Source organism: Gekko japonicus, unplaced genomic scaffold (genome assembly GCF_001447785.1).
Source record: "Gekko japonicus isolate JY-2015 unplaced genomic scaffold, Gekko_japonicus_V1.1 scaffold695, whole genome shotgun sequence".
In the NCBI taxonomy this organism is placed as follows: domain Eukaryota; kingdom Metazoa; phylum Chordata; class Lepidosauria; order Squamata; family Gekkonidae; genus Gekko; species Gekko japonicus.
This window is the reverse complement of record NW_015159731.1, coordinates 195345-208960: the sequence shown is the minus strand read 5'-3', so window position 1 is coordinate 208960 and position 13616 is coordinate 195345. Positions and strand designations below refer to the sequence as shown.

The following is a 13616-nucleotide window of genomic DNA, read 5'->3' as shown; positions in this document are numbered from 1 at the left end:
TGTGTGTGTGGGGGAATCCTGTCCCTTCAATAGAGGGTTAATATGTGGAAATGGGCATGTGAAGCTTTTTATGATGTGGAGATCAATAATGTCACCTGGTAGATAACACCCATTAGCTCTCTTCTAAAAGGATGGGACATTTTTCTCCTGGCTGGTGGGAACCATAGTAGCAAAGGATGAGCAACATGGAAAGGGAAATAAAAGAAAAGGCAATGAAAGCACACAAATGACAAAAGGAGTTGGAGTTTAGACTTGATGTTACAGACAAAACAGAAATTTATTTCAATGGCTCTTTCTGAAACATTAGACTGGCTTTTTAAAGCACTTCTCTGTTGGGTATAGCACGTTCCTGGGATTTACACATATGCTGAACATAATTTTATGATTGAAGCATTAGAAATGCAGATATAAGATGAGAATATTGATAGACATGCAAATGATTGTGAGGAAAGATTTAAAGTGGTTTTGCAGATGAGCTATCCATTTTACCAATCTCCTAGTCATCTTTTCCCTTCTTGGAGTGATTCTTAGAGTGATTGGAATAAACGGATACATACATCTCCTAGCATTTCAGGTATTTCCCCCAAAATGGAGGGAAAAAATTGATCCACCTGATGAGTTTGACCGTCACACAGAATATTAACTTAAGCATTAGCCTTATTATTTCCTCCTCTAAGAGTCAGGAATCCTATTTCACATTCATACACGCTCTCATCCCCCACATTTTTAGTTCATGGTATGCTTGCATTCTTTTTTGTGTGGAGGCTTTCTGAAGAGGATGGAAAATGAAAAAAGTGAATTGAATGAATTCTTCTGCCACTAGAAATATTATCTTTAGGGCTGATTTTTAAATAAGTCTTTTTTTCCCTTTTAGTGCTTAACTTGGTAATATATTTGAATGTCACTCCAGATCTATGAATAGCCAGTTGTTTTCCTAGGGTTGGCTGGGGGAATATGTAATTGGAAAGATCATACACCTGGTCTATTCTCATGAGACCCTTCGTTTTCCTCTCCTTTACGCCACTCTAATTAAACACATATTTTCAGCAATAGAAAATGAAGTTTGCATTTTTACTGGGCCTCTTGCATTCATGTGGACATACTGTTATCATTAGCCCTGTTCTGTTAGGATTTTACCTGGTATGTTCTCACTGAATTAAGTAAAATTTCAGGAGGCATAAATGATCAAGACTAAGCTAAGAAATACCAAATAACGAGACAACACCTTGTGATGTTGGGAGATACAGAAAGATGTAAAGATGTGTGAAGGAACGGTGAAGCTTATTGGTTAAACACATGTCTTATGCACAAAAGGTCCTGAATTCAGTCTCCAGCATGTCTCATTAAAAGGACTCTTTTTCTAGGGTTGCCAGCTTCCAGGTCCAGCCTGGAGATCTCCTGCTAATACAGCTGATGTCAAGACAACCAAGATCAGTTTCCCTGGAGAAAATGGCTGCTTGGGGGGGGGGTAGACCCTATGGCATTATCCCCTGCAGAGGTCCCTCCTTTCCCCCAAACCCTCCCCTCCCCAGGCTCTACCCCCCAAAAATCTCCAGTTGTTTCCCAAGTGAGAGCTGGCAACCCTAGGAAAGCCTGTTTTGTTTGAGAGCTGCTGTCCAAAAAGTTGCCAAAAAAGACAACAGGCCTTTATGCCAGCAAGGTAACTCGACATTTTAAAACAGTGAATCAAGTTGGATCATTATGAAGATCAAAACTTGATGGGTGGCTTGGATCAATCACACACTTTCAGCCTAACCTACCTCACAGGGTTGTTGTGAGTATAAAATGGTGGAGAGGAGAATGATGTAAGTGGCTTTGGGTCCCCACTGGGGAGAAAGGTGGGGTGAAACAAAGTAAATACATATGTGTTCAGGATAGGAAGGAAGTTGGAGCTGTCCAGTTTTTAAGTAAAAAATGTTGTCTATTTTAAAAATACTTTAAATATATTAAATCCAATAACTAAATGTGAAGGCAACTGGTACTTTGTCATCTGCTTTACAAAGTTGTGTTAAGTTGTTGACAGCAGCGAGGAGGAGCTATGACAGACAAGAGTGAATCTTCAAATTATCAAGCTGACAGGGAAGTAGGGTTGCCAATGTTCAAATGGGGCCCTGAGATCACCTGGGATTACAATTTATCTCCAGGCTACAGAGATCAGTCCCCCTGGAGAAAATGGCTGGACTGTATGGCATTATACCCTGCTGAGGTCCCTCCCCTCCCCAAATCCAACTCTCCCAAGGCTCTATGTCCAAATTTCCAGGAATTTCCCAACCAGGAGTTGGAAATCCTACAGGGATTGTTTTGAATAAGAAAGAGATGGCTGATGTTTCTGCTAAAAAGGAATCATTGATAATGTTTCCACCAGGGATTAATTCTTCCAGGGGCTTCAAGAGGGGTTTATTAATTTGATATAATCAGTCGTAGGGCCTTCTGTTTGCTTGCTATTCTGTAGCGCTACAGATTTTTTTGCCCTGACCTGGATAGCCCAGGCTAACCCAATCTCAACAGATCTTAGAAGCTGAGCAGGGTTGGCTCCGGCTAGTATTCGGAAGAGAGAACTCCAAGGAATACCAAGGTTGGGATATGGAGACAGGCAATGGCAAACCACTTCTGAAAATATCTTGCCTTGGAAACTCTATGAGATTGCCATAAGTCAGCTGCGACTTGATTTCACTTTCCACCACAGAAATGTTTTGCTTGTACTCTCTGGAAGCCAGAGGTAGAAGAGGGTATAGGCAGAGACTTTATATTTCTTCCCCCCATCGCATGCACAGTTGAGAAAAGGGGAAAGAGGGAAACATTTTTATTGTACCTTGTGGAAGGCAGGCAGGCAGGCAGTGTGGCTTCATAAAGGTAGGGTTAATGGAAGCCAACAGAGGAAGATGCATCAGAAAAGATGTGAGAGATCTGTTACGTGGAAAGAACAGAAATCTATTGATATGAGAGATAGGTGATGAGGATCATCCACCCGACCCCACCCCACCCCACACATTTACTGTTATTTGAAAACAGCTGGGCGGGGATAATTTGGAACAGGGACATTATACAGGAGAAGACAGGCAGTCCTTCCCTGCCCTGGATAGCCCATCTAGACTGATCTCATCAGATCTCAGAAGCTAAGCAGGGTCAGCCATGGTTAGTATTTGGATAGAAGACCACCAAGGAAACCCATGGTTGTGACACAGAGCTAGGCAATAGCAAACCACATCTGAATGTGTGTTGCCTTGAAAACCCCATGGGGTCACTATAAATCAGCTGTGACTTGATGGCAAATAAAGTCAACCTCTAAAACCGCAGGGAGATAGATCAAGATGGGTAGTTGTGTTAGTCTGTCTGTAGTAGTAGAAGAGAACAAGAGTCCAGTAGCTCTTCAGTAGTTCTGAAGAAGTGAGCAGTGACTCACAGAAGCTCATACCCTGCCACATATTCTGTTAGTCTTTAAGGTGTTACTGGACTCTTGCTCTTTTCTACTCCTAAAGGTGTTACACTCATGTTTTTAGTACATGAGTCTTTAAGGTGTTACTGAACCCTTGCTCTTTTCTACTGCTAAAGGTGTTACGCTCATGCTTTTAGTGCATGAGGTTACCCATTCATTTCTAAAGAAAATGAGGAACAGGTTGGTCTCTTTTTAAAACAGGAACTGTGTATAGGTGGGTAAGGGGAACTAAACCCTGCTCTATTTGTTTGTTTGTTTGTTTGTTTGTTTAAGAGATTTCTGTGCCACCTCCTCAGAGTCCTACTCATGGTATCTTACAATTAAAATAATAAGATAACAGTATAAAAACAAGGTCCTTAAAACAAACCCAGGCCCCGGTCACACGGGCCGGATATCGTGGGGGGGGAGGCGTGGCTAATTGCCCCGGAGGAAACTAACACGCGGCTGCCCGAGCACACGTCCCGATCGAGGTCCCGTGGGTTGGGGAAAATGCTGATCAGACGGGTATCCTGCAGCGCGGCACAGAAGCCGTGCGGCGCAATCACACTAGCAATCGCTCTTTGTGCGCATGCACTGTTGGGCGCTGTTGCACAACCTGCGGAGACAAACAGCGGCGGGTGCCGGATGCCACGTAAGTCCACTGGGAATGTGATCAGATGCCCGCCCTTGGCCCGCGGTTTCAGGAAACTAGTACCTTGTAGGTACTCGTTTTTCACTCCGCACCTTCAGCGGGGAGCCACAGGTTCGCCACGGGAGCACTGTGCTTCCCAGATGTTGGGGTGAGATCGCGCCTGGAAAATCCGCAGGACTCCCATGCCTCTCCCACGGCAACTTTGCCGTGTGACCGGGGCCCCAGGGATGTAAACAGCATAAAACTATCCATAAAACAAACATCAATTCCGAAGCAGACCAAAACTGGAAAGTAGATGTCAGGTGACCCAAAAGTGAGAGGGATTTCTTGAGAGGGGATGCTACCACCTTGCCTCACTAGGGTTGCCAGTTCTGGGATGGGAAATACCCCTGGAGACTTTGGGGGTGGAGCCTGAGGACGGCAGGGTTGGAGAGGGGTGGGACTTCAATGGGGTGTGATGCCATAGAGTCTACCTTCCAAAGTGGCCCTTTTCTTCAGGTGAACTGATCTCTGTTTCCTGGAGTTCAGTTGTAATCCCAGGAGATCTCCAACCACCACTTGGAGATTGGCAGTCCTACTGTATTCAGCGTTTTCACCCCAGCTTGGCTCTGATACTGCTTGTCATAAGAACATAAGAGAAGCCTGTGTTGGATCAGGCCAGTGACCCATCCAGTCCAACACTGCGTCACACATTGGCCAAAAATACCAGGGGCCATCAGGAGGCTTGATGCGGCCATGCTGGAAGGTCCACCTCGGTAGGTGGTTTAGTTTTGCTGCGGCTTTTCGGGTGGAAGGGCGGGATCGGGGACGGGTGCACAACACTTCCCAGATGTTGCAGTGAGATCGTGCCTGTTTGCGGCACCCCCGATCCATCCCTCTCCCAGCCCAAAACATTTCATGTGACTGGGGCCTGAGAAGACTATCATGGAAGTCCTGGCCTTGAATCTCTTTCCTAGCAGCCTAAATTTTTCCTCCAGGACCTCATGACTGCATTTCCCCACATTGTTGGTGCCAAGATGTACCACGACCACTGGCTCCTCCCCAGCACTGTCTACCAGCCTATCTAGAACATGCATAATATCCGCTACCTTTGCACCAGGTAGCCAAGTCACTATATGGTCAGTACGCGGGTTTGCCACCCAGCTGTCTACTTGCCTAAGGATCACCAACCACTAAGAGCCCCCTCTCTCCCTGCCTGGGGATGGCTCCTTGGTGCAAAAGGATACCCGTTCAACAGCTGAAAAAGAGGTCCCTTCTGAAAGCAGACTCCCCTTATCCTCAGCACAATGCCCTTTTTCTTCTTGACCCTCATGCTCCATGACACCGGTGGGGCTGCCATTTTCAGAGTGGGATATACCTAACACATCTCCAAGAGTCTTCTCCATGCACCTAACTGACTGTCTTTGCTTCTCCAGGTCAGCCACATTAGCCTCAAGGGAGCAAACTCGTTCCCCGGAAGCAGGAGCTCCTTGCACTGAGCACACACCCAAGACTTCTGTCCATAAGAACATAAGAAAAGCCAATTTTGGATCAGGCCACATGGCCCATCCACTCCAACACTCTGTCACATAGTGGCCAAAAATACCAGGTGCCGTCAGGAAGTCCACCAGTGGGGCCAGGACACTAGAAGCTCTCCCACTGTTGGCCCCCCAAGCACAAGAATACAGTGCATCACTTGCCCCAGACTGAGAATTCCTATCTATACCTTGTGGCTAATAGCCACTGATGGACCTCTGCTCCATATGTTTATCTAATTCTTCCTTGAAGCCGTCCATGCTTGTAGTCACCACCCCCTCCTGTGGCAGTGAATTCCATGTGTTAATCACTCTTTGGGTGAAGAAGTACTTCCTTTTATCCGTTCTAACCTGACTGCTCAGCAAGTTCATTGAGTGCCCACGAGTTCTTGTATTGTGAGAAAGGGAGAAAAGTACTTCTTTCTCTACCTGCTCTATCCCATGCATAATCCCATGCATGTCACCCCTCAACTGCCATTTCTCCAAGCTAAAGAGCGCCAAGCACTTTAACCTTTCTTCATAGATAGTCATGTATGTGACACTTCATGCAAAACACTAGATAGCCCCCAACCCCCTGCTGGCATTCTACCCTCATAATTGCTTATTAAATAATAATTATATATAATTCTCCTTTTAAAACCATTCATATTTATGTGGCTATCCTTGAGGAAAGTCTACTTACTTACTGGGAACACAAAGAGACTAGGGCCCTGGCTTTCTGGTCCTTCTTGGGCTTCTTACAGAGTCCCTAGGCCAAGAGATACAAGGTGGCAAGGTGCAGCCTTAAACAGATCCTCACCCAGCAGAGGGCAGAGCCAGCAACTATTCAAATTACACCCAGCCAATCCAATTACAATCAAACAAAGCACCCTTTCTCAAGCAGCCAGGACTCTGCACAACTTAAAACTCACACACAGCCCCCCACTGTCATCCCACACAGTACCCTCAGCTAAATCTCCTCAGATTAAAGCAAATAAAAAACACCCCTCTAGCAGCTCTGTCTCCTGCTGCTTCTCAGCTGGGCTAGGGGGGATTTCCCTTGTCCTAATTTGGGGTTACCTTGAGCAAAATCACTAATTTAATAGTACATTCAAAATAAATCAGATCGAGGTCATTCTGAAATCCGGGCCCTGTCACACCCAGAGATGCCATTTCCAAGTAAGGCCTGGGGATGTCTGGGTTGGTAAATACCTGGAGATTTAGAGGGTGGAGCCTTGAGAGGGCAAGCGTTAGGGAGGAAAGGGACCTAATTGGTATGTAATATCGTAGTCTGCCCTCCAGTGCAGCCATTTTCTCCAGGGGAACTGATCTCTAGAGATCAGTTGTAATCCCGAGCGATCTCCAAGGAGACCCGTAGCTATGGTGAGACTTTTGGGGGGCTCTGCCACCTTTCTTAAAGGCCCACAAGAATTTCTCCTGTAAACACTTCCCCCCCCCCCAGTCATTTTAAAACATTTTTTAAAGGCATGCACTCCTTTAAGCAGAGTGGGATGTTGTAGTCGACTAATTCTTGCACTGAGCAAGGGGGCTGGAGTAGGTGACCTCTAACTCTGTGCCAAGAAATTGGTCTCCTTTAAGAGTTTTTCTGCCTAATTGTTAGCTTTCATGACTACAGAAGTCATCACCTCCACCTGCCGGCTTGTTATCAGAACTGTGGCGTAGGCTAGCAGAAATGATTAACTGTCATCTAAAGTGGCTGACAGCTTGCGATTTAGAGATCTATCCTGATAACAGCTTTCTATTGGCTAAATGGCTTTTCTTTCTGCACTGAGAACTTGAGCCCCACCAAAAAATAAGTTGCCTCATAAGCCACAAATTCCTGGCTACAGGCCTGTCTACAAGCCTCACTTGGAGGCTGGCATTCCCACTCTCCCAGAATTACAGCTCATCTACAGACTACAGAGATCACTTCCCATGGAGAAAAATTGATGCTTTGGAGGGTAGACTCTATGGCATTGTACTAGGGTTGACAGCCCCCAGGTCCGAGTGGGGCTTCCCCTGCTTTTGGAGGCTCTAATCTGCTCTGACCAGCTGGCCAGTGGGGGAAGCCTGGCTCCCAAGCCCCACCCCAAGAGTGACCACCTGTCTGGCCACCCCTCACTCCCCTTCTGCCTGATTTAAAGAGCCCTCCAGCTAGTCGGCAGGCCACGTGGTCCCCACCAATCAGCTGAAACTATTTAAATTGGGCAGGAGGGGAGGGAGAGGGGTGGCTAGGCGGGTGGTTGCTCTTGGGGGTTGGGCTTGGGGGCAGGGCTTGGGGGCATCCTCACTCACCCACAGAACACCCCCCCCCAAATCCCACATCAGAGCAATGAGGGGACCTGACAACCCTACAGTGTACCCCACCAAGGTCTCTCTCCTTGTCATGGGCAACGACGACGGTGCTGGGCCCCTGCCCGAGTTGGCAGAGCAGCCGGATTCGCCAGCATCACCAGAGCTGGAAGCTGGCCCCTCTGACTCCTTGGGAATTGACAGCTTGCTGCCACCAGTGCCTGAGTCAGTAACCCCCACACCTGGTCCTGCAGCAGCTGATGAGGCACAGGTGCAAACAGAAAGCCTGCCGGATTCACCTCTGCAGGTGGCTTGGCTGAGGGAGCAGCTCTGCAAGGAATTAGCAACCCGCTGCCGAGATACACACTGGCAGGGAAGGCAAGTGCCAAGCTCTGAGTACTAACAGGAGCAGCGCCGTCACTCAGGGAAGCACAGCCAGAGGCCTATGTAGCTCCCAGTCGGGAGTGGGCTCTCCGTGGAAGCAACAAGTTGTATCCATGCTGACCTCGTATCCACCCTCGGCTCCTGCTCTCAGACCTTGCTCCTGTTTGGATTTCTGGCTTCCTGACCTTTTGCTTTGAATGACCACTCTCTAGGGCTGCCAAACCGCGGCGGGGGATCCGTGCGTCGTCGCAGGATCGCTGCCGCAGGGGGACAGCGATCTGCGTTGCACCGGCATCGCCAGGATGTGATGCTACGCGTTGCCCTGGCAACGGGACTCCAAACAGCCCCGTTGCCAGAGCGACGCGTAGCGTCACATCCTGGCGACGCCGGTGCAACGCGGATTGCTGTCCCCCACGGCAGCGATCCTGCGACGACGCACGGATCCCCCGCCGCGGTTTGGCGGCCCCACCACTGTCTCAGACTCTCAACTCGGCTCCTGTTCTGTCTTTCCTGGTTTCCTGACCCCTGCTTCAGACAACCACTCTCTGAAACTCATGACTCGGCTCCTGTTCTTTCTCTTCTGGCTACGATCCCCAGACTGGCCCGGACTCCTGCCTCTCAGCCTAGCCTATGACACTCCTCCTCAGGCTACACCCCCCAAATCTCCAGGAATTTCCCAACCTGGAGCTAGCAATCCTACCTCCTCCCCCCGGTGGCCACGGGAGACTTGGTAACCCTAGTAACACTCCATGATCTCACTGGAAGCATGTTAGGGCCAAGATGCACTCACCAACCCTTCTCTTTTCCACATCTATCTGCCAGTAGTGGCAAAAAATGACAGTGGTGGGCACTCCATTAGAAACTAGTTACTGCTAAGACGTGTACAGCAGGGTCTGTGGTCACCAAGAATAATGAGAAATCATAGAAACACAGAGTTGGAAACTGTCATACAGGCCATCTAGTCCAACCCCCTCCTCAACGCAGGATCAGCCTAGAGCATCCCTGACACGGTTCCTTGTGTCATACATTTAATGTGGGTTTTGGTGACTATACATCCTGCTCCATGTGGGCATAAGCATTTACAAAGGTTGACCTTTTGGTGCCACTTCATGCATTTGGGTTAGTAAAAGATAGCAGTGCAGAGAGCTCATGGCAGGAGATACCAAAATGAGCCCGTTTTAAGTCATACATGAACTCTTAAGAGATCTGGGACTGCTCAAAATGGACTCTGGGAAGCCAAAATATTAAAATGCATATTTTGAATTCCCCACTTAAATTTCTGTGTCATCACTAATGGGATCAAACAGGTAAAATGGTATATCTGAAGAAAGAAAATACTATTCATTGACTTGTCTGCCAAAAGTTGTTCTTTTAAAAATCAAATGCTAAAAATATATATACTGAATGCATTAAAAAGATACGACACAAAGTACTGTTTTTATTTTACTATGTGTATATTTTATGAATAGATTAAAAGGCAACTTTCTTGTTTCTCTTTCAAAAGGAGGGAGAAGGGGAAGGAAAAGACAGAGAGAAATGAAAAACATGCATCTTGGGGTCTGGTGCCTACAGTGCTTGAACAACATTGTGATTAATTTTATACATACGTTTCCAGATGTTGGAATTTTATCCCAATTTTAAAGTATCTCTAATGTTTAACAGGATATGTGCTGAGTGTAGCCTCTAACAAAGTTCTCTTTCATAAACCTAGGCTCTAGCTGCAAAAGAGAATCCAGGGAAATATTTCTGACCAGGAGCCGAGTGTTCAGAAATTCCAGGGGGAAAAAAAGAGCCCAATAAAAGATGAGGAAGGCTGGATTTTTGCAGCACATGTTTAGGAAGACTACGGACAGGCACCAAGTGTCACATTTACGCCCCATGAACATTGCCTTTTTGGTGCTTATATCGATTGGCATCTCAAAAGCTCAGAAGGATTGCACAGGTGTGGAGTGTAAGCACCTGGAAAATTGCATTGAAGAAGTGCTTGAGCCTGGTGAGTGCTGTGCTGCCTGTCTACAACATGGTTGCACCTGTGAAGGCTACCAGTACTATGACTGTGTGAATGTAGGGTTTATAAATGGCAAAGTCCCTGAAGGGCAGTCCTATTTTGTCGATTTTGGAAGTACTGAATGTTCATGTCCCAAAGGGGGAGGCAAGATCAGCTGCCAGTTTATGCTTTGTCCAGACCTTCCCCCAAACTGTATCGATGCCGTGCTGCCATCAGACGGGTGCCCTCAGTGTGGAAGAATAGGCTGTGTCCAAGATGATCAGAAGTATGCAGCGGGACATACATTCCATGTGCCTCCATGCAAGGTTTGCCATTGCCCCAATTCTGGAGGGGACCTCATGTGCTATGAGCTCCCAGACTGTAACGAGTCTACATTAAATCCCCATAACCTGTCTGAAACAGACGATGTTGAACCAGAGCGGCACTATGATGATCCCTACAGTTATGACCAGGAAGCACCAGATGGAGACACTACACAGGTGGAACCACCTAGAAAATACTACAGCTATTCAGCGCATACAGAGCAGGAGAGCATTGGTCAAGAGCAAAGTGAGGACTATGATTACCTTGCAAACATTGTTACCTCCTCTTCACTACCACCTTCAGTTTCACATGTTGAAGAAGCTCTGTCGCTGACCCCCACAAATGTTCCTACACCGCACCCTGGAACAAGTTACGCTACTGAAAATAGTGAAGAAAGGACTTCTAGAATCACCATACCAACAACCGAAGGGCCACTAACAACTCATAATATGACCACTGCAAGCAGCATTCAAAAAGAACCTGTTGCGGCAACCACTGGTATTCCCAGAAACCTGGCAGAAGTGGAGAGGAAGCACCAGGAGAACCGAGCGAGACATGAGCAAGAAGAAAATGCTCGTTTTAAAATCAAACTTAACATGAAAAAAGACAATAAGCAAAAAGAGAACAAATTAATGGTCTTTAAGGAACTCAATGTGACTCAGTCACAAGGGCTAAACTCTTTGCATGAAAAACGGGAAGGTGACCATTTTCCCAAGGTCAAGTTTAACCCGACACCACCACCTCCTATTGCATTAAAGGAAGAGCATAATCAAATATCTCCCAAACAGTCTCAGACACTGTACCATTACCAGCCTGAAGAAGATGTAGATCCCAATTCAGTTCATACTTCCTCCAGAGTACCTGAAGGTAAGCTTGTGTATTTATTACTGTAGTACTGAAGCGGTCAATAAAAAGAGAGCAGAATATAGTCCCCCCCCCCTTGACACAGACTTGTACTGCATCAGATGAAAGTGTTGTCTTCTACCATTTATGCCTTCGCAATCTTGGTACCCACAATCCGACACTGGGGCAAATAACTTTCTGTGTGAAGGGTGTCTACTCTGCCACTGACAATTTTTGTTTCCCTCCCTCCATTTACTTAATTTTTTATCACACTTCTATAAAGTAGTTGCCAACTGGCAAATACTAATCATTGTTTCTTATGCCTGGATAAATAAGAAGTTAATCATTGCCAGAATGTGGCTTAATCATTTGTGCACTTGATATTGCTTTGATTAGACCTCTGCAGTAGATGGAGGAAGAGTTGGCTGGATACCCTACTGTAGTTTATCACAGTGTACATAGAAGTCTCTGTTGTTTCTAAAATTCAGGTATATGCTGAAGAGAACCACCACCACCTCTTATAGGAACTTAACAGTCTCGTACCTCTAAGTAGGGCAGCAAAGTGTGGCCATTCACAAACAAGGTAAAGGTTTTTGCATACTTGTGGGCCTCACGGGATGTGCAGAAAAAATTAGTTACATATATTTTTAAAAGTACTATCTCCTCAAATGGCCTAATGAAGACTGAATTTGTTAGCTGCATTCCAAGAGGCACTGAACATTGAGGGTAGCTGAGTGTTGGTTAAAGTTTTTTGAAAGGGAGGAGGGAAATAAGAGAGGGAGAATTTTCCTGCTCTGCTCTAACAGCTTATGGTATCCCTAAATTCTTCCTTACAGAATAAGGCAGAAATAGTTTTCTCCCTGCTCTGTATTGCTCGGAAATGAAATGGTCAGCTTCCTGCTTGCCTATCCTCACAATTCAGTCAGTGCTATAGGGTCATTTGACCCTGTGGTCTCTGTTGCTGTGAAGGTGTTGTTTTGGGGTGGAAACAGGTGTTCTGGCATTTTGCTGTTGAACAACATCAGAGTCAGAGCAACACTGGAAGTGACATCATTGCATCAGGGCAATGCTTAAATCATAGAGTTTTGGGTGAATCCTAGAGACTCACCCTGATGCAATGACATCACTTCTGGTTTTGCACAGGAAGTGACTTTGCTCATCAGCACAGCACTGGCAAGTCTCCTTCATTTCCCCCCTCCCTGCCAGTGAAGCTGTAGCAAGGAATGGGGAGCTAAATCAGGACACCTGGCCACTCCAGCAGTTGTCCCACAGTTGTGGAAGGAACACCCCAGGATACTTGTAAGAAGAAGAGCTGGTTTTTATACCCTGCTTTTCTCTACTCTAAGGCGTCTCAAAATAGATTACAATTGCCTTCCCTTCCCTCTCCCCACAACAGGCACTTTGTGAGGTAGGTGAGGCTGAGAGTGTTGACAGAACTGTGACTGGCCCGAGGTCACCCAGCAGGCTTCATGTTGAGGAGTAGGGAATCAAACCTGGTTCTCCAGATTAGAGTCCACTGCTCTTAACCACTATACCATGCTGGCTCTCAGATACTCTTGCTTTCCATTTTTAAGAGGACTAGAGTCTTTTTTAAAATTCCAGATGGAGTTTACATGATGTTTAAATGGATTTTTGATATCTGGGGTGTTGTTTTGTATGGTACTTTGTTGGTTTTAAAGAGGGTATTTTTAAATTGAACCTGTTAGCTGCCTTAGGCTCTGCTGTTGTGAAAATTAAAATAAATAATATTGTGCTACAGTATTAGACTGCTGAAATTCAGGATCAGATGAGAATGGATCTCACTCTGGAGCTCAACCGCAATTATTGTGCAATCAGGGAAATTTTCCAGTTGTTTCTCTCCTCCTCTTTAATCCCACACAGGACAGTGTCAACTGCAGCTTCCAAAATAGAGCAAATAATGGCCCCAGGAACTTTACTGCTTAGGAAGGTGGTGGTGGTGGTGGTGGTGGTGGTGGTGGTGAGACAGAAGCCCTCCTCCCTGTGCACTACAGCATATCACCACCACGTTTCTTTGTGTCTACCTATGGTATCTATGACCTATGGTATCTATGTGACATCAAGGAAACATCAGTGGTTCAGGGGCTTCACCTTTGTTTCATTCATTCCTGTTAAGAATTTATTTATTTATTCCTGCTCTCGTCCTGCTCCCTCTCTGATAAGGTGAGAAATGAGGTCAGATCCCAATGGCTGTTGTCCAGGATAAAA

General features: G+C 46.3%; 1 protein-coding gene across 1 annotated transcript in view; it reads left to right on the top strand.

Moving 5' to 3' along the window:
• The window catches only part of FBLN2 (fibulin 2), a 225170-nt gene that overhangs the window by 60177 nt on the left and 151377 nt on the right, over positions 1–13616 (top strand). Inside the window, exon 2 of the mRNA XM_015428721.1 lies at positions 9948–11414. Within this exon, the coding sequence (XP_015284207.1) occupies positions 10040–11414 (1375 nt within the window). The 5' untranslated portion in view covers positions 9948–10039. The remainder of the gene's footprint in view (positions 1–9947; positions 11415–13616) is intronic.